Raw genomic sequence first — 27,490 nt, forward strand, 5'->3', positions numbered from 1 at the left:
TCTTCTTCCTCTTTTTGCAGTTCTGGTGTGCTGCAGTGTGTTGTGGCCCTTTTGAACAGTGTCTTGATGCAACTTCTTTTGTGTGTGCTGGGGTGGTTGCTTTCATAGTTCAGGACTTGGTCTGTGTGTGTGGCATGGCACTCATCCACAGATTCTATCAACAAACACATCGACCTGGACCCAATATACCGGCCACTGCAGCGGACAGCTGGAACTGACAACCGGAAGCGGCAGAGACAAACCACCATAAATGACAGAGGAAACAACACAACCGCTTCACAGGAGGCTCCCAAGCACAGTGGATGTTACCTAGACAGGGGACGAAACGTCTGCAGCACAAATTCCCAGCTTGGGAACAGAACCACAACAACGAGCATCCGAACTACAAATCTTCTCACAAACTTAGAAGCAACATGTAACAGTACTAAGCAAGTATCTTGTTATGTGTGCCTGTGCTGCTCCTGGCATGCTCTTTGTCACTTCTGATTTAAATTCCTGGTAATGGTAATGTAAGGGATATGCTGGGCCACAAGGCTACAAATTATTTAAATACACTACTGCTGTGGTTGATGCTCCACAACATCTCGTGGATGCTAACATTTGGGCTGCTAAATCTGTTCCTCATCTATCATAATTAGCAAGGTTTTAGTGATGGACACAATGGCAAGTATCTCCATATTGAAGACTTGACTTTGTGTACAGTGGTAACTCAACCAGTGCTGTCATGCACAGAGGTATCTGTAACAGATCTGATGACAAATTTTGGCAGATCTGGCAAATTGTCTTTCAAGGCATAATCAGTAATGGTGCTACAGAACCATTCTTGATGATGGACATTGAAGTCCCCCACCCAGAGCACTTTCTGTACCCTTGCTACCTTCAATTGGTATTCACTTATTGTTGCTGTGTTTGTAGATGACAGGCAGTGCTGAGCAGGCAGAGATACTGCAAAACAATTTGGGCAAGTTAGCAGTGTGGGCAAAGAAGTGACAGATGGAACAGAATGTGAGAAAGTGTGATGTTATGCACTTTGGTAGGAGGAATAGAAGCATAGATTATTTCTAAATGAAGAAATGCTTCAGAAATTTGAAGCACAAAGGGACTTGGGAGTCCTAGTTCAAGATTCTCGTAAGATTAACATCAGGTTCAGTTAGCAGTCAGAAAGACAAATGCATTGTTTCCCTCATTTCGAGAAGGCTATAATGCAAGAGCAGAAATGTTCTGCTGAGGCTATATAAAGCTCCTGTCAGACTGCATTTGGAATATTGTGCACAGTTTTGGGTCTCATACTTAAAAAAGGATGTGCTGGCGTTGGAGGGGGTCCAGAGAGGGTTTATAAGAATGATGTTGAGAATGAAGGTCTTGTTCTCTGAGGAATGGTTGCAGACTCTTGGTCTGTACTCGATTGAGTTTAGAAGGACAAGTGGGTGTCTAATTGAAACTTGTACACTACTGATACGTCTGGATAGAGTGGACATGGAGAAGATGGTTCTACTATTAGGAAAACCTGAGAGAACAACTTCAGAGTGAAGGGTTGACCCTTGAGAATTGAGGTGAGGAATTTCTTCAGCTAGGGAGTGGTGAATCTATGAAACGGATTGTCGCAGAAAGCTATAGAGGCAAAGTCATTGAGTGTATTTAAAACAGACAGGTTCTCAATTAGTAAGGAAACCAAAGGTTGCAGGGAGAAAGCGGAATAGGGCTAAGAAAGCTCAGCCATGACCGAATAGCAGAGTAGACTCAGTGGGCTAAATGGCCTAATTCTGTTCCTGTATCTTATGGTCAAATTGTAGGAATACTGGTGCATCAGCTGAGATGGGGTAGGTACATAATAACTAACAGGAGATTTCCTTGTCCACAGTTAACTTGATGCCTTGAAATTTCATGGGTCAATGTTGAGAGCTCTAAGGGTTGCCCACTCCTGACTGTATACATATTACACAACATGCCCAGGGATGTTGGCAGTATAATCTGTGATGTTATCTATAATGTATGATTCTGAGACAACAACTTTCAAGCTGTGCTTGACTAGTCCATGAAACAGCTGTCTAGATTTAGGCACTCAACCCAGATATTAGAAAGGAGGGCTTTGCAAGGTTGAAAAGGCTGAGTTTGCTGTTGTTTCCCATACCTGGGTTAGTGCTGGTTATCCATCTGGTTTCATTCTTTCTTTTTAAGACCTTTTAGCAAGATACAATTAGCTAGTTAGGCCATTTCAGAGAGTCACCCACGTTTTTGGGAGAATGCAATCGCATGAAGGCCGGACCAGGCAGGTTTTCCGTTCCTAGTGGTCATTTGTGAACTAAGCAATTATGAAAAACTTTTTTTAAAAAATTCAATTTCTGCCATCTCCCATGACTGGATGAGAACCCAGACCCTCAAAGCATTGCCTTTTACTTTTGGATTACTGGTTGACCAACAATGTCACCACATCATTTCCTCCCAGTGTAATTTCAACTCAGGATTTTTGCCTAGCTCTCCTCTCAAATTATTAAAGCGTGCTTTTAGTTTTTTTCTGATATTGTTCTGATTCTGGGAGCCACAACAGCCTTACTCACGCACACCATCCTGATGCTATCCCCTCCAATCCACCCTCATTCTCGTTTACACTCACATCTGATAAATTCACTGTCAGATATAAATGGGAGGTTACTCTGGCAATAGATCACAAAGGTTTCGTAAGAAAATTTATCTGTAATGGTGTTGGGACAGATAAATATGGGCATTTTACACTTCCTCATTTGGCTGAGATTGGGAAAATGCATGTGCGTTCAAAGTGTAACAGCCACGACTAAATTTTGTTTTAAAGGTTTCCATGACTTTGTACGCAGTTCCCAGTTTATGTTGCAATTTCATACAGATCGCTTAAGGTAAATTACATTGTGAATCACTATTATTGTGAGAGACAGTAGAGAGTAACTGACAGCACAAAGTACACCATAAAGCGCATAAGTGCAAAACACACAAGTTATGGTGTAACAGAAGAATGGTGAAGAATAGACATTTTTTTAGCAGCAATATGAAAGAATTTCAGATGGGAAAGGGTTCAATTATACTGTGTTAAGGAGCCTGATGCTTGGGGGAAGAAACTGTTGCACAGTCTGGCCATGAGACATGGTATGCTCCTGTATCTGCCAGATGGCAGAAAGGAGAAGAGTTTGAGTGAGGGGTGTGTGGGGTCTTCCACAATGCTCTTAGCCTTTCGGATGCAGCATGTACTATAAATGTCTGTAATGGAGGGGAGAGAGACACCAGTGATCTCCTTAGCTGTCCTCACTATGCTGTTGTAGAGTCTTTCAATCCGCGAAGGTGCAATTCCTGAACCAGGCAGTGATGTAAGAGCTCAGTACTCTCAATGAGCCCTTTGTTGAATGTGTTGAGGATGGGGGGTGGGGGGACAATGTGGGAAGTGGGCTTTCCTCAGCCTGCATAGAAAGTAAAGACGCTGCTGGGCTTTCTTGGCTATGGAGCTGGTTTTGAGGGTGCAGGTGAAATTCTCTGCCAGGTGTACGCCAAGAAATCTGGTGCTCTTCACGATTTTGATGGGGGAGCTATTGATGTACAGTGAAAAGTGGTTGCTCCGTGCTGTCCTGAGGTCAACAACCATCTCTTCCATCTTGACAATTTTCAGAGACAGAATGTTGGCTCTGCACCAGTCTGTTAGCCATACTTTGGATGTTTTACAAATGGAAAACTCTGGTAGTCTTTTGACAGGAGGACTCTGAAATTCAAAAACATCACTTGTATTGTAATTCGATAAACAGTATAATTCTTTTAACTTAACAGTTTCTGTTAAATAGTGACAGGATACCCAGAAAATGAAGTTCCTTTTTATCATCACAGGGAACTGCTATTTCTATATCCAGAAGTCCTTGCTGCTCCAGGAGAATATAAAGAAATTCTCACAATTATGTCAGTAAGTATAAGTTTTGGTATGCTATTGTACGTTAATTCTTAAGAATTGCAGATGAGTACTTAATGCAACAGATATGTTTTAGGAAACTATAGAAGCATAATTAAAATCCCTTTTGTATTTCTTAGTTAAACATACCTCCACCTGTCACTCAGGCAGTGTGTCCTACCATTCATTGCATGAAAAATTATTTTCATCATTTTATGTTTGCTACCATTACTAATTATTTCAAATCGGTATCCTCTCATTCTGGATCCTTTCATGAGTTGTGAACATTTTTTTTTAGATTAGATTACTTACAGTGTGGAAACAGGCCCTTCGGCCCAACAAGTCCACACCGACCCACCGAAGCGCAACCCACCCATACCCCTACATATTACCCTTTACCTAACGCTACGGACAATTTAGCATGGCCAATTCACCTGACCCGCACATCTTTGGACTGTGGGAGGAAACTGGAGCACCCGGAGGAAACCCACGCAGACACGGGGAGAACGTGCAAACTCCACACAGTCAGTCGCCTGAGTCGGGAATTGAACCCGGGTCTCAGGCGCTGTGAGGCAGCAGTGCTAACCACTGTGCCACCGTGCCGCCCGCCGGCAGCAGGTCAGGCAGCATCCAAGGAGCAGTAAAATCGATGTTTCAGGCAAAAACCCTCTGAACACTTTAACCCCAGGGCATCAATGTGGACTTCAACAGTTTACTCATTTTCTCCAATTTAATGTGTCCAGATTCCTCATGATTTTGAATTTTTCAATCAGATTTCCTTTCCACATTCTTTTCTCCAAAGAAAACCGTATCATCTTTTCTAATCTGTCTTTGTAAATGAAATTCCTCATGCCTGGAACCATTATCGTAAGGTAAAAACAATGACTGCAGATGCTGGAAACCAGAGTTTAGATTAGGGTGGTGCTGGAAAAGTACAGCAGGTCAGGCAGCATCCAAGGAGCAGTAAAATCGATGTTTCAGGCAAAAACCCTCTGAACACTTTAACCCCAGGGCATCAATGTGGACTTCAACAGTTTACTCATTTCCCCTTCCCCCACCTCACCCCAGTTCCAAACTTCCAACTCAGCACTGTCCCCATGACTTGTCCTATCTGCTTATCTTCTTTTCCACCTATCCACCCTACCCTCCCCCTAACCTATCACCTTCATCCCCTTCCCCACTCACCTATTGTACTCTATGCTACTTTCTCCGCACCCCCACCCTCCTCTTATTTATCTCTCCACCTTTCAGGCTCTCTGCCTGTATTCCTGATGAAGGGCTTTTGCCCGAAATCTCGATTTTACTGCTCCTCGGATGCTGCCTGACCTGCTGTGCTTTTCCAGCACCACCCTAATCTAAACCATTATCGTAAGCCTGTTCTGCAGTGTCTACACCCTCAACTCCAACTACAGCTTGTATCTACAACTCCAACTGAGGTCAAACTAATATCTTCTATCAGTTCACCATACAGATCTTGCTCTTGTATTTCCCCAGGACACCACCTAACCTGTCTACATGAGCTTGCACCTGCCTGTCTCCCCACAGCACCACAGCCTGACATATGCCTAGTTCTTTGTGGTCATATATTGTATCTGTGGGATCATATTCAAATAACGACCAAACTCTCTGATTGGCGAACGTAGCCTCTTTATTCAGCAATGATGGCACAAGTTCGAGGCAGCCATAGAATCCTGAAATACCGTTCTTACAAGAGCTACTGTGTACACCACCGTTCTTACATATCATTACTGTGGTGTTACATTTTTCATCTCTATTACACAAAGGTTTGAAGGGCTTCTGTTCTAGGAGACAGGAGATGGATTAAAAATGTACTAATTGCTGGCTGCTGCATCTGATGAGATGTCTGACAGTCTGCTTGAATAATTAGAGGTGTTAGATCTTTTGTCTTTTAGTAAAATGTTAGTAAAAGTACTAAGTTAGAAATCATAATAAAAGAACATTAAACTGATTACTGCATCTGTGTGGTGAGATTTATTTATTATTGCCGGTATGAGATTCATTTATACAAGCGTTGTTTTGTCAATTAGTTTCTTAAAGGGATAATGGCATAGTAATAGGGTATTTAACAGGTAATGTTTCATGGGGACTAGATGGGGATGGTATTGTTCTGTATGCTGAGGTAAACACTGCTTGTAGCAAGGGCTGATAAGGTGTGGAAATGCAGTGATGGGTTTGAAAGCGTTTTTAAATTTGGATACTACAGAACTGCAGTTTTATGAATGAATAAAAGAAATGGTGTTATAGTAAATAACAGGTTAGTAAAGGGTTATGAATGAATGAAAGGGGATTCATGAATATAGTGAGCTGGTGACTGAGTTAATAAAGATAGCCGATAACACACTGCCTCTCAATCCCAGTTGAAGCCAGAGTGTTACTGGCCTTGGACAGATACCCCATGCCATATGACCCCATTCCCATCTGCGCTTTACCTACCTACAAATCCAATTGCCTCTCCTTCCTCTATCCCCCTTATTTATCAGTCCGCAGCCCCTAATTCACACAAAAGGGTCAAAGGAAAGTAAAGGGCCTCTTTGTATTCTGGTAAACAATCATCCTCAAGATCATTAAAACTTATATGCAGGTAATTTATCTCATATGCTCTCAACGAAATCCTGCTGTATACAATTTGGCTTCTGCATTGTATACTTCACAGTGAAAACTCCATTTTAAAAGTAATTGTTTTTTCAAATGCTTCACGTCTTGCCCTACAACCTATTTTGCACTTCTGCCTTTTGAGCATGATCTGATCTCTGGAATTGAATCATCGAACTGCTTTTTAGATTTTAAATACTGTTTCTCTTAAATCTACCTATTTGCCCCATATTCTCTCATGATAATGGAGACTTGTGTTATGTGGTGTCAATTTTTTTTTCCAATACTTTGAAGTTCTATAATTTTTACCAACTTAACTGACTTATCTCAAGCTATAGTTAATCACATCAGATAAAACCTGGAACCTTATAAAAGGAGATGGAGGATCTTAGAGTCATACAGATGTACAGCATGGAAACAGACCCTTCGGTCCAACATGTCCATGCCGACCAGATATCCCAACCCAATCTCGTCCCACCTGCCAGCACCCGAGCCATATCCCTCTAAACCCTTCCTATTCATATACCCATCCAAATGCCTTTTAAATGTTGCAATTGTACCAGCCTCCACCACTTTTTTTGGCAGTTTATTCCATACACGTACCACCCTCTGTGTGAAGAAGTTGCCCCTTAGGTCTTTTTTGTATCTTTCCCCTCTCGCCCTAAACCTATGCTCTCTAGTTCTGGACTCTCTCGCCCCAGGGAAAAGACTTTGTCTATTTATCCTTTCCATGCCCCTCATAATATTGTAAACCTCTATAAGGTCACCCCTCTGCCACCGATGCTCTAGGGAAAACAGCACCACCTGTTCAGCCTCTCCCTACAGCTCAAATCCTCCAACCCTGGCAACATCCTTGTAAATCTTTTCTGTACCCTTTCAAGTTTTACAACCGATAGGAAGGAGACCAGAATTGCACGCAATTCCTACAGTGGCCTAACCAATGTCCTATACAGCCACAACATAACCTCCCAACTCCAGTACTCAGTACTCTGACCAATAAAGGAAATCACATCAAACGCCTTCCTATCTACCTGCGTCTCCACTTTCAAGGAGCTATGAACCTGCAATCCAAGGTCTCTTTGTTCAGCAACACTCCCTAGGACCTTACCATTAAATGTATAAGTCCTGCTAAGATTTTCTTTCCCAAAATGCAGCACCTTCATTTATGTGAATTTAACTCCATCTGCCACTTGTCAGTATACAGGCGCACCTGATCAAGATCAGATCAGGCGGCACTGTGGCTCAGTGGTTTGCACTGCTGTCTCACTGCACCAGAGTCCCGGGTTCGATTCCAGCCTTGGGTGACTGTCTGTGTGGAGTTTGCGCATTCTCCCCATGTCTACGTGGGTTTCCTCCGGGTGCTCCGGTTTCCTCCCACAGTCCAAAGATGTGCAGGTCAGATGAATTGGCTGTGTTAAATTGTCCATAGTGTTAGGTGCATCAGTCAGAGGGAAATGGGTCTAGGTGGGTTACTCTTCGGAGGGTCGGTGTGGACTTGTTGGGCTGAAGTGCCTGTTTCCTCACCGTAGAGAATCTAATCTAATCCTGTTGTAATCTGAGGTAACCTTCTTCGCTGTCTACTACTCCTCCAATTTTGGTGACATCTGCAAACTTACTAACTATACCTTTTTATGCTCACATCCAAATCATTTATATAAATGGCGAAAAGTACAGGACCCAGCACCAATCCTTGTAGCACTCCACTGGTCACAGGCCTCCAGTCTGAAAAACAGCCCTCCACCTCCACCACCACCACCCTCGGTCTTCTACCTTTAAGCCAGTTCTGTATCCAAATGGATAGTTCTCCTTGTATTCCATGAGATCTAACCTTGCTAATCAGTCTCCCTTACTGAAAGCCTTACTGAAGTCCATATAGATCACATCTACTACTCTGCCCTCATCAATCCTCTTGGTTACTTCTTCAAAAAACTCAATCAAGTTGTGAGACATTACTTCCCACACACAAAGCCACGGTGGGCGGCACGGTGGCACAGTGGTTAGCACTGCTGCCTCACAGCGCCTGAGACCCGTGTTCAATTCCCGACTCAGGCGACTGACTGTGTGGAGTTTGCACGTTCTCCCTGTGTCTGCGTGGGTTTCCTCCGGGTGCTCCGGTTTCCTCCCACAGTCCAAAGATGTGCGGGTCAGGTGAATTGGCCATGCTAAATTGCCTGTACTGTTAGGTAGGGGTATAGGTGGGTTGCGCTTCGGCGGGTCAGTGTGGACTTGTTGGGCCGAAGGGCCTGTTTCCACACTGTAGGTAATCTAATCTAAAAAGCCATGTTGCCTATCCCTAAACGGTCCATGCCTTTCCAAATACATGTACTCCTTCCATCAACTTGCCCACCACCGAGGTCAGGCTCACTGTTCTATAGTTCCCTGGCTTGTCCTTACCACCCTTCTTAAACAGTAGCACCATGTTAGCCAATCTCCAGTCTTCTGGCGCCTCACCTGTGACTGTCTCAGCATGAGGCCCAGCAATCACTTCTCTAGCTTCCCACAGAGTTCTAGGGGACTGATCAGGTCCTGGGGATTTATCTACCTTTATGCACTTCTTCCTCTGTAATATAGACATTTTTCAAAATGTCACCATCTATTTCCCCACATTCTATGTCTTGCATGTCCTTTTCCACAGTAAATACTGATGCAAAATACAAATTTAGTATCTCCCCCATTTTCTGTGGCTCCACACAAAATACACCTTACTGAGCTTTGAGGGGCCCTATTCTCTCCCTAGTTACCCTTTTGTCCTTAATGTATTTGTAAAAACCCTTTGGATTGTCCTTAACTCTATTTGCCAAAGCTTTCTCATGTCCCCTTTTTGCCCTCCTTATTTCCCTCTTAAGTATACTCCTACTTCCTTTATATTCTTCTAAGGATTCAGTCGGTCTATCCTGTCTATACCTGACATATGGTTCCTTTGTTTTCTTAACCAAACTCTTAACTTCTTTAGTCATCCAGCATTCCCTATACCTACCAGCCTTTCCTTTCACCCTAACAGGAATATACTTTCTCCGGACTCTCGTTATCTCATTTCTGAAGGCTTCCCATTTTCCAGCTGTCCTTTTACTTGCAAACATCTAATACCGTCAAAATTGGCCTTTCTCCAATTTAGAACTTCCAACTTTTAGATCTGGTCTAACGTTTTCCATCACTATTTTAAATCTAATAGAACGATGGTTGCTGGCGGCAAAGTGCTCCCCCACTGCCTTATTTCCCAAGAGGTGGTCAAGTTTTACACCTTCTGTAGTGGGTGCATCCACATACTGAATCAGAAAGTTTTCTTGTACACACTTAACAAATTCCTCTCTATCTAAACCCTTAACACTATGGCAGTCCCAGTCTATGTTTGGAAAGTTAAAAGTCCCCTACCATACCTGCCCTATATTCTTACAGATAGCTGAGATCTCCTTACAGGTGTGTTTCTCAATTTCCTTCTGACTATTAGAGGTCTATAATACAATCCCAATAAGGTGGTCATCCCTTTATTATTTCTCTGTTTCACCCAAATAACTTCCCTGGATGTATTTCCAGGAATATCCTCCCTCAGTACAGCTGTAATGCTGTCTCTTATCAAAAACGCCACTCCCCCTCTTCTCTTGCCTCCCTTTCTATCCTTCCTGTAGCATTTTTATCCTGGAATATTAAGCTGCCAGTTCTGCCCATCCCTGAGCCAAGTTTTGTAATTGCTATGATAAACCAGTCCCATGTTCCTGAGCCCTGAGTTTATCTGCCCATTGCATTGAAATAAATGTGGTTTAATTTATTAGTCCTGTCTGCCCTGACTGTTTGACTTGCTTCTGTTCTTAACTGTACCAGTCTCAGATTGATCTCTTTCCTCACTATCTCCCTGGGTTCCACACCCCCACCTTACTAGTTTAAATTCTCCTGAGCAATTCTAGCAAATCTCTCTGCCAGTATATTAGTCCCCTTCCAATTTAGGTGCAATCCATCCTTCTTGTACAGGTCACTTCTACCCCAAAAGAGATTCCAGTGATCCAAAAATGTGAATCCTTCTTAGGCTAATATCAGAAGCTCAATAAATTTATTGTGACTGATGTAATTAAATTATTTAGGAAAAGAAAGCCACAAATTATCGATCTTCATCTAACATTACGTATGATGGAAATAAGCCTCAATGTTCACAAAACTGTTTGACAGATGATTAAATTGGAGACTGGAATATGAATCGATGATAATTAGCATTTGAATGGAAAGCAGTTAACATTAGAAAACAGAAAGTGGTGGTAAATTGAACTCATCCTCGATTACTTACAGTGTGAAATCAGGCCCTTCCGCCCAACAAGTCCACAATGACCCCTACACCTAACACTACAGGCAATTTAGCATGACCAATTCACCTGACCAGCACATCTTTGGACTGTGGGAAGAAACCGGAGCACCTGGAGGAAGCCCAAGCAGACACGGGGAGAATGTGCAAACTCCACACAGTCAGTCGCATGAGGTGGGAATTGAACCCGGGTCTCTGGCGCTGTGAGGCAGCAGCGCTAACCACTGTGCCACCGTGCCTATCCCTAGTGATGGGATCTATCTAGTATCGCCATTATTTTCATTTGATATAAGTAATTTTGATGATCATACCTTTAGAAGTTCAGTTATGCTGGGAAAGATACCAATAACAATATCTTTTGATATCATATTCCGGGTCAAACGCTTCTAACAATTACTAATTTGCCATTAATCTTGATCTGCAGTCCCTCTCTGCTCAATGTGTTCAACGCTGAGCTGACTAGATTGCAGCCTGGGCTGATGTTGGCAGGCTTCTAGATGCATATTTAACTTTAGTTGTAGCCATTTTCAGGCAGAGTCCCATTTTAAACTACACTTTTGGTGTTTGGCTCTGAACTTCAATAAGTATAACACAATAACCAGTATTTCAGTAAATAAGTGAAAAAGTAGATTTTAGAAAATATGCGGGTGAAGATCCTAGCATAATGCTAAAGACACAAGTACGAAGCATGTTGAAAGGCACTTAACTAACATGTGCCTATGCCAGGGAAGTCAAGAAAGGGAAAATCTCATTCATCTAAATATTTATTTGACATCCATAACCTATGCTTTTCAAACTATATAGTTCCATGAAAATTCTGCTCATCAGCCAGAGGAAGTGGTGGAGGCTGGTACAACTGCAACATATAAAAAGCATTTAGATGGGTATATGATTAGGAAGGGTTTGGAGAGAGATGGGCTGGCTGCTGGCAGGTGGGACTAGATTAGGTTGGGGTATCTATTGGCATGAACGGGTTGGACCGAAGGGTCTGTTTCCATGCTGTAAATTTCTATGATACCACAGAAACAATGTCTATCCACAGTTTTGTGAAAGGTGGGTTTGTTTTTCAGATACCCTTTTATAAGATGGGAAACATTCAAGCATATGTTCAAAAACAGGGAGGAACGGTAAGTTACTGAACAGAACAAATATTATTGGTGAAATATAATCAGATTTTTAACAATATGGTATGTGTACTTGTCAGTTTACTGATAGAGTTTGAGAAGTTTTGGATGTGTCTAGAGAATTTATTCTCAGATTTTAATGCACATGTTTTAAGTTCTTTAGCAGCTGTCAAAAGTTGGATATGCTTTCGTGAAATGCTTTCTTAGTATGTTTCTTGTGTTTCCCTGTCTTATTTTGCTTATTTTTTAAGATGAGCACTTTAAATCAATAATCTTATCTCTCTTTCTTTCTGTTTGTTCCGTTGACTTCAAAAGTAAGATAGCAGGATTAGATCACAACTTCAGTGTAAAAATCCCACATATGGCCCATGATTTCACATTGAGGGAATTTTTTTCAAGTAGATAGGAATTTAAAATAAGCAGTATATTGTGAAAAAGTGAAGTGCAAAGATACTTAGAAGTTCTAGTCCAGGATTCTCCCAAGGTAAACTTGAGGTTGAATCAGTAGTTAGGAAGGCAAATGCAATGTTGGCATTTATTTTGAGAGGACTTGAAAATAAAAACGGTGATGTACTTCTGAGGCTCTATAAGGCTCTGTTCAATACATTTAGAGTATTGTGTGCAGTTTTGGACCCCATATCTCAGGAAGGATGTATTAGCCCTGGAAGCTCAGAGATGGTTCACAAGAATGGTCCCAGGAATGAGAAGCTTATATATGAGGAATGTTTATGGACTCTAGGTCTATAGTCCATGGAATTTAGAGGGACAAGGAGGGATTCAATTGAAACTGAAATGGAATACCGAAAAGTCTAGACAGAGTGAATGTTGAGAAGATATTTCCATTGGTAAGAGAGACGAGGGCACAACCTTAGAGAAAAGGGAAGATCTTTTGGAACCGATAAGAAGAAACTTCTCCAGCTACAGAATTCACTGCTACAGAAGGCTGTGGAGGCCAGCTCATTGAGCATATTTAAGATGGAAATAGATTGATCCCCTTGACAATCAAGAATCTAAGGTTATGGGGAAAAAGCAGGAGAATGGGTTTGAGAAACTTATTATACACAATTGAATGGCGGAGCAGACTCAATGGGCAGAATGACCTAATTTCTACTCCTGTGTCTTAGGTCTTAAGTATCCAATACAAGTGAATGTTGGAAAATTAAGACATTTTTCTTACGACTATAGTATTTACCAGCCAGGTGGCACTTGCCCTTTGTTTTATCTCTGTGTGCCATATTCTCCAAATACCTGTTATATTAAGAGTCTCAAGTACATTTGAGATTATTTATGTGTATTTGATCATAGTTATTAGGTTCATCAGTAGGTAAGTTCTGTTGCTTTGCACCTATCTTTCATCATCATACATTTACATGTCACATAAAGGACACATACACCCTGTGTTTACAACAAGTGCTGAGTAATGTTAAGCTTGCTTTGTAGTTGTGGATGTTCTATTTCATATACAGATATACACTGCCAGCATTGTTCCTTATTAGTCATGATTGAGTTGAACTTCATTTCAGAAATGTAAGTAAATAGAATTGAATTGTTTTATAACATCAACATTGATGAGAGTTATTGGTCTTTCAAGAGTCTTAAATATAATTTTCTTTCAAACTGATTGTTGTAAATAATTAATTTTTGCTAATTAGTGTAGGATTTCAATATTAGAGACCCAATGTTATTGATATGCATTATCAAGTCTGACATAACGAGAGTTTAAATATATAGATACCTTTTTCTTCAGATGAAAAGTCCATTGTAATATTTCATACAAGTAATAATGTACTTGAATACATTTGGGAAATCATCAGTAATTCTGCTTTTAGGCATTTTGTGTGTTTTTATGAACTTTCTCCCACTAGGATTTGGGTTGAAATTAATTTTAAGTTGAACATATAGACCTCATAGAGTGAAAATCGTTGTATTCATCATTGTAAATTAGGTTTGAATCAAGTTCCAGCTGAAATTAGAGTATTCTTATAAAGTTGATTGGAATGTGAGTAATGTGAAATGATGCAATATAAACTAATCTGAAATGAGATTGACAGGAAATAAAAATTACCTTGGTCATTAAACATAAATTAAACTGAAAATATTAAAATTGTCCTATGATTCAGCAAGAGTATTTGGTGAACACCTGAGAATTATGAACTGGAAGATCACATTTTTAATTCAGTCGTTTTCATTGTGCTACTTTAATCTGATGCAGTAATCATGGTGTTGTAGTTGTCTTTAATTAAGCAAAATTAGATAAAAAGTGCTGAAGGTTACATTTTATGTGAACAATCGGTTAAGATAGCAATGAACTAGGCTACAGAATGCTCAATGAACAGTTTACTGATGTTCAGTCTCAAGGCTCCCATACGATACTTCACAGATCTGGACTTTCTCCTCTGGGTCTTTCCTAACATCCAATCTAAACCATCATTTGCTCAGTCCTGTATTAACACTGATCCAGCTCCCTGTTCTTTTTTGAGGAGATTCTGAATCTTTTTAGACAGTAGTTTTTATATACAATTAACATTAACAACTATATACAGATAAACAGCCACTTACAAGGGAGAGGTATGATCAAGCCAAACCCCAAACCCCACCGTTCAACTAGTTTTCAGGGAAATGAGGACAAACCTCAAATCCCAGCTCCCTGTTTTTTTTTACACTTATTCTTTTTTTATTACCCCCACACTACCACCTAACTGTGGTAGTGCTCATTTATTCCCCTGCACTCATGTTGTGTGTGTGCAGGTGTGAGACACAGTGAAAGACACAAGGTGAACTCCCTGTTCTTTTTCTTTTTTCTTTCTAATGCACTGGCAGTGGGCCAGCCAGTCCCAGAATCAGTCCCCCTTCTCTTGAAACAATCAAGAGGAGAGTCCTTGCACACTGGTCCAGCTCCCTCAGAAGTAGCTCTTGGAATGACATTTCTTTTTTTCTTCTTCTTTTACCCCCACACTACCTGTGGTAGTGCTCAATTATTCCCCCGCACCCATGTGTGTGAGACACAGTGAAAGACACAAGCTGAGCTCCCTGTTCTTTTTTTTATTTTATTAAACAAATTACAAAACCGTTTACAATAAACATTTACAGCTGTACACAAGACAGCAATTTTACAAGGGAGAGGAGCAGCAAAGCTAGGCCCCAAACCCTATCGTTTGACAGGGAGATGAGGACAACCCTCAAATCCCAGCTCCCTGTTCTTATCTATCAGCCAGGGCTCTCTGATTGGACCAGTTTAACAGCACCAATTAGTGAATTCATATTCTAAGCTTCACCTGGCTGCCCTCATAATCACTACATTTACCACCATTGGCTTCCCACCTTGTTATATCACAATGGAGCAGTGTGCTGCAGTCAAGCCCTGCTAGTCCCTGAGTCATCACTGTTGTAAAATCTTTAACTTGTAAAGAATCCACAAGTTATCTTTCTTTCTTGACAATATTTGTTATTTATTACAAACAACTAGTTTCTAATGATGATAAACAATTGTAATCATCAACACATAAGACTACGAGTTAAAAGTATAACACACTTATTGAACTTTTCCTCTACACACCTATGCAGACAGACAAAATAAAACATGTTTTATGAGCAGAGAAAGACTGGGAAGGTGGTCGAGTATCTATCTCTCTCTCGCTCTCGCATTCTCTCTCTCTCTCTCTCTCTCTCTCTCTCTCTCTCTCTCTCAGATTGATGCTTCTTCATCTTCCCTTTTGAGGCGATCTCTAATTTATTTATTTAAAAAGTCACAGCGGCAGAAATTAAGAGGAGAGCAACTTGCTATCTTTAGGCTTCAGATGATATTTCACTGCAGAGCAAAAGCAGTTCCTTCCCTTCTGGAGATCTGATGTATTCTCCTTAAATCATTTCTATTCACAAGCTGTTTAAGTACCTCTGAGCCAATCACACATATTTGTCAGCAGGCAGGAGAACTTTGTCATTGATAATTGGTTTCTAATGTAGTAGACAATAGGTGCAGGAGTAGGCCATTCTGCCCTTTGAGCCAGCACCACCATTCATTATGATCATGGCTGATCATCTTCAATCTAAAGAACAATCAGCAAATTATAACCAGCCTTAATTCGTACACTGATTCCAGTTCATCTGTAACTCAGCTTTTCAACCAACTGTTGTATAAACAGTATTTAGAATGAGTGTCTGATTACTTGCATTTACATAGTGCAGCAATCCTTCAACGATACTTTGCTTTCTAAATAGTCCTTTTCTCATTTGATTTCTCAACCAAAAATACTGAAAAATAAAACAATACAGTCTTTACAATCTCTAAACCCTCCAGTTCCAATCCTACCATTGTCTGACCATACCCCATTCTCTGACCTAAATTCTCTCTCTGTCTAAATCTTTCACTGAACTTTTGTCTCCCCTTCTTTAGTCGGTCTTTCTTTCTGCCACTTTAGTTTTACTCTCTGAAATTCTACCCTCCAGGCTCTTTGCCTATTTTTCTGTCCTCTTATTGTTTCTCAGAACTCCTCAAACCCAAACTCTGAAACCCAATTTTTACTGAATTGTTCCTAATCTTTTCCTGGCTTTGCGTGTTTTTCATGTGCCTATCCATGAAACTCCCTTAAGATTTTTTTTACATGTCAGAGAACCCATGCAGGTACACGTTTTGTTGATTGGGCAAAGTACTGAGACTTATTCAACACCCTTGGAAACAAACCTCAGCACTCGGTCAAGTGCATCCAGGACAAGGATAAAAGGACGAAAATGTAGTGAGAACAATGTTTTTAAAACTAACCAATTCAATTAACTTCTCAAATCTTAATTGCCTTAAGCTTCAAGTGCACTCAACACTTTGATGAATTGTGATGCATTTGACAACTTTGATAGCAGTTTCTGTTGAGATGATTATTACTGTTTCTTAATGATGACAGATGGATATTCCACAACGAGTGATTCCCACTGACCTGCAAATGTGCCTTTCCTATAGCCTGGTAGCAAAGCTTGCTCCTAATTGGAACAAAGTAGGGCACTTATTGATTCACGGTAATTATCAAGACATTAAATTATTGGTACATTTGTTTACTCTTCATGTTGAATTTGTTGAACTGGAAGTGATTTGAAAAACTAACCTGAATGAATAATTATGATAAACTTCTTGAAAAATATAGTTGTGTTTTGATCAGCTTATTAAGAGTACTTTGATTTGTCACACTGACATGTGATATAGTGAATTAGAATTAGGTTTATTGTCAGATAGCCAAGCACAGGGATACATGAATACAGTAAAAGTGTAAAGATCCGCCATTTTCAACACCATCTTAGGTACAAAGAAACCCAGGTACAAAATCTAGAAATAACTTAGAAAACTGAAAAACTATAATTTAAAAAATTAGACTTCAAAGTTGATTTAAAATATAGCATGTGCGTTGTGTTATTCTTCCAACTTGTATCAAATTGACAAAAATTCCTTATTTATATACAGGAGCGCCTCGATTTACGAACTTAATCCGTTCTGGGATCCAGTTCGTGAACCAAAAAGTTCGCAAACTGAATCGATTTTTCCCATTGTTCAGATAGCGTAAGAATGCTTGGATGTAGCAACGAACGCTGTTGACAGCGCACGCGCCAAAGACGACCTGAATGAGATCACGCAGGGCCCGAGAGCTTTTGCGTTCAACAAGCGTGTAGCGAAGCAGAACAATGAAACTACATGGTCGCACAAGGGCTTTTTGTGTTCGTACCTTGAATTTCGTACGTACGTTGAAGCAAAATTTTATGTGCAATCCTGTTTGTAAACTGATTTGTTCATGAATGAGGTCGTTCGTATGTCGAGGCGCTACTGTATGTTATTCTCTTATAGATAGCAGTCATCCTGATGTTTTTTTTTCGCCTTAAAGGCAATTATTACTTCTTGGTTTTGTTGGTAAAGAACATTGAACCACATTGTTCAAAATGCTTTTAAAAGCCCATAGTTAATATTTAGACATGAGTAACTCAAAAATTAATGAAGTTCAACCTTCCGATTGTGTTCAGGAGTTTATTTTTCCACCTTGTAAATGTGCATTAATGACAAAGGCAGTGTGTTTCTATCAGTGAAGTGAATGTAAGAAGATTCAGAGACAGACCAGAATTACAAATTTAATAGTGCCAAAATGGCATGCAACATCTACTTTTGTTCTGAAACTAGCTTGTAACTGAAAATTTATGTTTGAATAGCATTGTGATGATCAAAAACAAATGTGCATTGATGGTAATAATTTTCAGTAACACAATTGACAAGAAAACACACTTTATAGAATGTACTGATGCTATTTTTTTTGTGCAAGTGCAATAATTGTTGTTTTTTGTTTGTAAATAAGGGAAAGACTTTTTGAGCAAAGCAGAAAAACAGAATGCAGTTGGTGAGTCAAATAGCTAATATGGAAACTTTTGAGTAAGTAAAAATTATTTGCAACCTAATCTCAGAATGGATAGTGTTGAACAGTGCTGTATATTCAGGTCTTGGAACCTTGAAAAAAAAAATCAAATTTGTTAAAACTTCAAGATCGAAATAAGTTAAACCCAGTATTCTACAGGATTATATAGACTGCTGAAAAGAATCTGTACCCATCAGGCATCTTTGAAACTGATGCCCCATTAAACTGTGCAATCAGCTCATTTATGGCTTATTTGAACAAGTAGATATTTTCAAATCATCCTGTACAGTGATGTTATAACACAGCTCTGGAACAGGTGAGACTTGAAATTGGGCTGCCTGGTATAGAGATAAGACACTATAGGACCACAAGAGTGGGAGAAAGTGAGGACTGCAGATGCTGGAGTTCAGAGTCGAGAGTGTGATGCTGGAAAAAAGTCAAGTAGCATCCGAGGAACAAGAAAATTGATGTTTTGGGCAAGAGTCCTGGTAAAGTTCACTTCAGACACACTTCAGACATGTTCTGTGCCCTTGGAAAGCATTCTTTACAAAAAGAACATTTAAAGCTAAGTAGTAGGAGATGACATTTAAAGCATTTTAGTTGGAACTTGCACCATGTTAGGAAGTAAAATGTGCAGTAATATTCAATCAATGCACTATTTCACCTGTTTGATTTTCTTTCTTTCTATTGAGCTCAGTGGTAAAGAAAATTGGGTAATATGTACTACAGCTGAAAATGTGTTGCTGGTTACAGTGCAGCAGGTCAGGCAGCATCCAAGGAACAGGAAGTTCGACGTTTTGGGCAAAAGCACTTCATCAGGAATGATGAAGGGCTTTTGCCCGAAACGTCGAATTTCCTGTTCCTTGGATGCTGCCTGACCTGCTGCGCTTTAACCAGCAACACATTTTCAGCTCTGATCTCCAGCATCTGCAGACCTCACTTTTTACTCTAATGTGTACTACAGTCTCCTAAGAGAGCAATAACTTCTGATTTTAAAAAAATCAAAATTGTAATGACTGACAGTGGGGTCATACACCAAGATTTTGAGTTATAAGACTTTTTCTAAACTTCAGGTAGGCTTTGAACGATTTCAGCAATGGCAAAAAATGTTGGAAAAATATAATGAGAATGAAAAAAAAAATTCTGATTATTGAGGATTTTGTGCCCCTTAAAGTGGAATGGTGACTTCTGAATTTTCTAAAGAGAAGCAATTAATTTCCATGCATTTGCATCTCATTAATAGTTAATGTTGCCACTTTTCAATGCAGTTCTGCATTTTTTTGCTTACTTTCCTAGGAAGCTGGATGGCACTGCTTCATGACACAAAGATGTCCATGGTGCCAGAATCAAGAATATTTCGGAAAGAGTGCAGAATATTCTCAAAGAGGAGAGGGACCAGCAGGAAGTCATTGTACACATTAGAACTAATGACATAGGAAGGCATAAGGTTGGATTCTGAAGGGACCATATGGGATGTTAGGCAGGAATTTAAGAAAGAGGTCCTTAAAGGTATAAATATCTGGATTACTGCCAGTGCTACAAGCTAGTGAGAGGGTAGCAGTAGGAGAATAGAGCAGATGAATGTGTGGCTGAAGAGCTGGTGCAGAGGAGAAAGCTTCACGTTTTTGGATCATTGGAATCTCTTCTGGGGTAAGAGGTGACCAGTATAAGAAGGACAGATTGCATCTGAATTGGAAGGAGACTAATATACTAGCAGGGAGATATGCTGGAACTGTTCCAGAGGATTTAAACAAATAAGGTGGAGGAGTAAGACCCAGAGGAATAGTGAGGAAAGAGAACAGTCTGAGGCTGGTACAGTTGAGAAAAGGAGCAAGTCAAACAGTCAGGGCAGACAGGGACAAAACAGAGTGAGGAAGAACTGATAAATTAAACTGCATATATTTCAATGTAACAGGCTGAACAGAGAAGGCAGATGAACTCAGGACATGGTTAGCAACATGAGACTGGGATACTATAGCAATTACAGAAACATGGCTCAGGACTGACAGCTTAATGTTCCAGGGTGCAAATGCTATAGGAAGGATAGAAGTTTTTGGGGGGGGGGGGGGGGGGGGGGGCGTGGGGGGGTAGGAGAGTCAAGAGAGGAGGGCATGTAGCATTTTTGGCATGAAATAGCATTGAAGCTGTACTTGGGGAGCATATTCCTGGGAATATGTCCACGGAAGTTATTTGGGTACAACTGAAAAATACGAAAGGGATTGTACAAATATTCTCCAATAGTCAATGGGGAAATTGAGAAACAAATTTGGAAGGAGATCTCTGTTATCTGTGAGAATAATAGGGTGGTAATGGTAGGGGATTTTAACTTTACACATATTGACTGGGACTGCAATAGTATTAAGGATTTAGAAGGAAAGAAATTTGTAAGTGTGTACAAGAAAATTTTCTGATTCAGCAAGTGGATGCACGTACTAGAGAAGGTGCAAAACTTGACCTATTCTTGGGAAATATTTCAGGGCACATGACCGAGGTGTCAGTGTGGGAGCACATTGGGGCTAGCGACCATAATTCTATTAGTTTTAAAACAGCGATGGAAAAGAATGGAGCAGATCTAAATGTTAAAGTTTTAAATTGGATGAAGGCCAATTTTGATGTTATTAGGCAAAAACGTTCAAAGGATGATTGGGTGCTGATGTTCTTTGGTAAACAGACAGTTGGAAAATGGAAAGCCTTCAAAAATGAGGTAAAGATTCATAGAGATGCACAGCATGGAAACAAACCTTTCGTTCCAACTCGTCCATGCCGACCAGATTTCGCAACTCAGTCTAGTCCCACCTGCCAGCACTCAGCCCATATCCCTTCAAATCCTTCCTATTCATATACCCATCCAGATGCCTTTTAAATGTTGCAATTGTACTAGCCTCCACCACTTCCTCTGGCAGCCAGTTCCACACCCGCACCACCCTCTGCGTGAAACAGTTGTCCCTTAGTTCTCCTTCATATCTTTCCCCTCTCACCCTAAATTTATGCCAGGTAGATCTGGACTCTCCCACCCCAGGGAAAAGACCTTGTCTATTTATCTTATCCATGCCCCTCATAATTTTGTAAATCTCTATAAGATCACCTCTCAGCCTACAACACTCCAGGGAAAACATAGTAAGCGTCAAGACATTATTTCAATGAGCTACATCACACTGCAACACCCAAGAACTACAAACAGCAGAAGAAAAATATCTATACAGTGTTTTCAAGAAAAATGCGTACCTAATAAACACAATCCATCAATTCCTCAGAAGTAAACCCAAACAAGGAGACACAATGCAACCAAAAACTATAGCCACATTACCTTACATCGAAGACATTATCGAAGTAATGACTTCCAGATTACTCAGACCCCTTGGCATCATGGTAGCTCACAAACCTACCAACGCCATTAAACACCGACTAATGAACCTCAAAGCTCAATACCAGCAAAACTAACGTCATTTTCAAGATATCATGCAAGAACTGTTTAAAAAAAACTACATTAGACAAACAAGCAGGAAACTTGCCACCAGGATACATGAACACCAACTAGCCACCAAAAGATTATCACTAGTTTCCATACATATAGACAAAGAAGGACACAACATACACATTCAAGGACAGCCAAAACAAAGACACAGATGATAATTCGTAGAGGCATGGCATTCTAAGCAGAACTCCATCAATTTAGCCACATCGATTTAGATCCCATCTACCTTCCCTTGGGAAACAAAAGAGAACTGGAAATGACATCACTAACCTTAAGAAACCAAGACAAGAGGCTGGACATACCACCAGTTCTTCACCAGAGACTCGCACCAATGACGTTACCTAGTCATAGTGACGCAACATCGGAAAACAAACCTTCCAGCTCAGTAAGCTAACTTACATAATTGTCATCAACCTGAGCTACAAATCTTCTCAAACATCACTAAGGGTATGTTACTGTTCGAGTGAATGGCAAGACTGGTAGATGTAGGAAATGCTGGATGACGTGAGAAATTGAGGTTTTGGTCAAGAAAAAAACGGAAGCTTATGTCAGGTTTAGGCAGCAAAGATTGAGTGAATCCTTAGAAAAGTATAAATGCAGGAGCTATATATAGAAGAGGGCAAAAAGGGGATGTGAGATAGCTTTGGCAAATGGGGCTAAGGACAATCCAGAGGGATTTTACAAATACATTAAGGATAAAAGGTTAACTAGGGAGACAACAGCGCCCCTAAAGATCAGCAAGCAACCTATGTGTGGAACCGCAGGAAATGGGAGAGATACTAAACAAGTATTTTGCATCAATGTTTACTGTGGAGATTGTCATGGAAGATAATAGAATGTGGGGAAATAGATAGTAGTTTACATGAATTTCAATAAGTCTTTTGCCAAGGTCCCTGGAAAACTAAAGAAAGTAAAAGCGCATGGAATCCAGGGTAACTTGGTAAATTGAATCTAAAATTGGCTTAATGGTAAAAGAGGGTCCCTTTTGTGGAACTGGAGCCCAGCGTGCATGGGGGTACCACGAGGATCAGTGCTGTATCCCTCGTTTATGATATTCATAAATGATGTACACAAGATTACAGGGGGAATGGTTAGCAAGTTTGTGAATGACACAACAATATACTAAATGGTTGACATTGAGGACCCTGATAGATGTGAAGTAATGCACTTTGGAAGATGGAACAGGAAAAGGGAGTACTGAATGAATGACAAGACAATAGGAAGCTCAGGAAAAGTGCAATCCAGGGATGTTAACAGATTCCTGAAGGTAGCAGGACATAGGGTAGTTTAGAAGGCATAGGGAATGGTAGTTTTATCAGTTGGGGCAAAGATTATAAGAGCAAAGCGATTATGTTGGAGTGATACAGAACTTTTGTTAGGCCACAGCTAGAGAATTATCTGCAGTTTTGGTCATCACACTAAAGCAAGGATGTGATTGCACTGGCAAGGGTGCAAAGGACATTCACCAAGATGTTGCCTGGGATAGAGCATTTCAGCTATCAGGAGAGACTAGATGAGCTTCAGGTTGTTTTCTTTGGAGCAGGGAAGGTTGAGGGGTGTACAAGACTGAAGGGCATGGACAGGATGAATAGAAAACAGTTGTTCCCGTTAGTCAAAGCATGAATAACAAGGAGCATCATTGTAAAGAGAAAGGTAAAATGTTTAGAGTGGATTTGAGGAAAAGCATTATCACCCAGAGGGTGGTGGTGATCTGGATTGCAAAGCCCGACAGGATAATTGAAGTGGAAAACCTCACACCCTTTAAAAAGTACTAGAATGAGCAATTGTGTCATAACATTCAGGCTGTGGGCCAAGTGCGAAAGGATAAACCAGCATGCTAAAGATCCCTAAAAAAACACAAAGAAGATTGACAAGAGCCCAAATATACTGGCCAGCATTAGTTATAGCTGTTGAAAACACAAGGCAGGCACAAACCAACAATGTCCCAGCCTTCTGCGCCTTCTGTCGGAGCAGGACTTATGCGCAGAAGGAATGGCCATCCCTTCCCAATGCCCATCAAGATCCCAACTACCCTGAATTTTTTTGTCAGTGGCTCATTCCAAGGGAAAATTGGGGGCAAAATGTATCTGGGAATTCAAAGATGCCATTTTCTGCTGATTAAACCGTTTTAAAACCTCCACCCTCTACTCATAATAAGAGTAAGTCAATCACTCACTAGCTTCTTAGAGATGCAGAGCATGATAGACTGCTTTGAGATTGCATGCCACCAACCTACAGAGTTAACTGAAATAACTTCCCCTTCATCTGTGTCCAGCTTATCCGTAATCATAGGTTACTGATTCTGGAGATGTACACCAGTTATCCTGGGATTGCCTCCTTTTCACTTTGCTATCATTGGTTGGCCTTTTGCATTTCACGCTTCGTGTAGTTTGGTAAATAGTACTGAAATGCTTGACTGTCTGGTAGCACAGTGGTTAACCTGAGAGTTGTAGTGCTTTGTACAGCTTTTCTCAGCAAACTGCTGATATATGAGGGAGAATGGCAATGCAATCTTTCTAATTTACACCTTCCCAACCTTAAATGGTAGTGTCTGCCCTTGAGAAGCTGAAAGAAAGATCGTGACATTGTCTGCTGTGATTTGTGGAATCATTGTTGATTCTGATTTCTCATTCGTAGGGTTTGTAGATCAGTGAATGATAAATGCAGGGCACACCCTATCACAATCCCTGCACACAGCTTGTATCCTCAGTGTTGTCTGTCTTCAAGTGCTGTGCCTTGGCTGCAGTCATTGACTTGATGGCTCAGGGATCTGTGATGCTAATGCTTCCTCAGTCAAGTAGTCAGCTTGTTGGAAATGAGGAATGTTTGTCCATTACAATCAATTTCATCCTTGGGATATCTGAAGAGAATGCTCAAATATTAAATGAATGTGACTTCAGTAGTTCTGAAAGCTACAAAGAAATTTGAGCAGACATTTAAAGAGTATCAATGAACATGTTATTTACAATGATTATGCCACCTTAGTAAGTTTCTTTCTTTTCCTTTCCCTTCCACTAAGTCAAAATGCAATTTCAAAGTCTACACCCAAGGTAGAGGGAGCATGTCTTGTAGTTGGCTCTGTGGCTGAGAAGACTTGGCTGAATATTCCCAGCACATTTGAGTCTAGAGTGCCCTAACCTGAGTATCCTGCCCAGGGTCAGACTCACTCTTCTTGAACAAAAACAGAAGTTGCTGGAAAAGCTCAGCAGGTTTGGCAGCATCTGTGAAGAGAAATCAAAATTAAACTTTCGGATCCAGTGACGTTCCTCAGAACACTTTCTTGACTAGGACTTCTTGCAGGCCTTAGCATCACCAGCAAGAGAAGGTGAAGAGGCCAAGTATGTCTGGAGTATCACAAGAGTGGGAGCACTGTTCATGGCTTGTCCTGCTGTCAGTATGCTGCCTTCTTGAAACAAAGGGCATTTGGAGTAAAGTTGAGGTCCTTCAGCCCCCCTCTCGATCTACTATTAATACTGAGCACTAGTAGCTATAGTGATAGAGTGCAGATCTGTGCACATATCTGGCAGACACTTAAGTGTTCTGGATCTTCGTCTCTGTCTCCAAGAATAAGTTAGCACTGGCGTTACTGGGACAGAAGCACAGTATGATGAAACTCATGTCCTTGGTTGGACATGGCAATCTTGGAGTTCCCAGCTACAATATTTTCTGCTCATGCAAAATGCGGAATCTAATAATTGTCTCTACACTGCCCGTCATGGCCTAGTTATGAGAGATATTTGCTGCAAGTATGATGGAAGTAGACGCGAGAGGCAGTACTGTTGATGCATTAACAGGAGAAGTAGTGATGTGACCTCAGTGAGTGAGTGGGGAGTACATGTGTAGCTAAGGTTGGGAGGATGAGGTAGGTAACAGTCATTGAGAGGACACGCAGCATGAGCCGATGAGAGTTGTAGGGTATGAGCCTTTGTGAGAGGTATGTGAGTGTCAGAGGAGCAGTGAGTAATGGTTGCCCTGTGAGAATAAGGTAGCATATACCTGTGTTTCTGGTCACAGAAGATCATGAACCTTCTTCTAATACTGCTGTGTTTTGTGTTTGACTCTGGAGGTTGCAATGGCCCAGATTGCTGTCTCTGTCCAAGCTGGCTATTCTGATTGTGCAGTTTCCTCAGGGAATCTTGGAGGGAACAACACTTACTTTCTTTCAACTACACCATCTATCAGAATCTCAAGATTCTGGAAATGCTATGTGCAATCTGACCTTCCTGCACCATTTACTGATATCAATCAGTATTTCATGTAATGACTTGCATTGTCTGAAGCACTCTGGGGCTGGGGTTTAAATATTACCCCATTGCCATGAAGGTTACAAAGTCCTAGTAGCGAAAAGCCCATCAAGTGCTCCTGCTCTATGATTGCATGAGCTGGTCACATTGGAAGCTGATGCATAATTAGTGAGCTGAAGAGCTGATGATTATATGAGAAAAATTGAGATGAACCATGGCAGATTGCTATCTCACACATGACACATTGCCATAAAATTGGGAAAATTCAGCCAAAAGAAACTAAAAGCAATATTGTTTTAACATCATTTGGTAGACAACTTAAACTCTAGTACAAAAATTATCCCCATTTAACTTTTGAAAAAGCTACTTACCTTCAGCTGCAGCCATACTTTACATTGTCCCTTATATGGACACTGTTCTCCTAGAACCAACCCAGATGTTTTCTGCTTCTGATGACCTGTTTCCATTTTCTTTTCCCAACTAGGTAGCTTCTAACTCCAGGACTGACTTTCACATTGAAGGTTACCCTGGAGATTCCTTCTTCTAGACAAAGATAGGTGAATCTTACAGCCTTGTTAAGATCTCACAAACCTGCTCTCAAAATTGGAATGGTAGCTGCACCATTTTGTAGACGTGTAAAGGAAATAACAGATGCAAGACTGAGGTTATCTTAGAAAACTGAAACCCAGTAAAACAATTGTTGTATTTACTTTATCTTCTGAAAGCCCTTTCCCATGGGAACATGAATTGCACCAAGTTTGCATCCAGGTACTAGTGAGCTTTCCTTCCGACCCCAACTACATCTACATTGGACAATTTAAATTATAACCACTTCTAAGATCTGATGTTCATAATGCCTCCCTGCGGTACATGGACACTAACAATCCACCTACAGCCTACTTTCCCTAATTTTGGTGGGTGTGTGGACCTTATGCAGAATTCGATGGATTGGTATGCACAGATCCTCTGAACAGCTGAATGCGTGCACAGCTTTCAGAGAGCATTACTCATACCTAAGACTGATACTACTGTCGTTGTTAGTTGGTGTGAATATCTGGTTCATTATTCCAACCAGCCCAAGCCATCCTTTAACTTTTCACAATGAAACCACTTCAGCTTGTTGTTGAGCAGACTCCTGAGCAAACCATGTGAATTACTTTGTTCCACCATTTTGCCTTAAATTAAAGAGCTAGTCCTAGAACATAGTAATTTTATAAATATTGTATTTGTAAAAGTTTAACTGACATTAGAATTATTTATTTTGTACCCTTTGCTAACGTTCCCATCTTAATCTGTATATTTATTTTGTATTTTCATTGTGAGTTTGACACCTTGAAGAGTGGCACACTCAAGTTTTACATAAGTTCCTTGAAATTCTATTGCTGACTTTTGTCAGATATATATTTAGTAAGTTACTGATTTTTAACAATCACAATCCAAAATACTTGTGAATTGAAATTGC

At 40.6% G+C, this 27,490-nt stretch overlaps 1 protein-coding gene across 1 annotated transcript in view; it reads left to right on the plus strand.

Annotated features, from left to right (window-relative positions):
• The window catches only part of LOC132815206 (uncharacterized protein C18orf63-like), a 79,614-nt gene that overhangs the window by 1,233 nt on the left and 50,891 nt on the right, over nucleotides 1-27,490 (plus strand). Inside the window, exons 2-4 of the mRNA XM_060824022.1 lie at nucleotides 11,876-11,932; nucleotides 16,825-16,936; nucleotides 18,253-18,294. Coding sequence (XP_060680005.1) covers nucleotides 11,876-11,932; nucleotides 16,825-16,936; nucleotides 18,253-18,294 — 211 coding nt within the window. The remainder of the gene's footprint in view (nucleotides 1-11,875; nucleotides 11,933-16,824; nucleotides 16,937-18,252; nucleotides 18,295-27,490) is intronic.

This window comes from Hemiscyllium ocellatum, chromosome 4, assembly GCF_020745735.1.
Source record: "Hemiscyllium ocellatum isolate sHemOce1 chromosome 4, sHemOce1.pat.X.cur, whole genome shotgun sequence".
In the NCBI taxonomy this organism is placed as follows: domain Eukaryota; kingdom Metazoa; phylum Chordata; class Chondrichthyes; order Orectolobiformes; family Hemiscylliidae; genus Hemiscyllium; species Hemiscyllium ocellatum.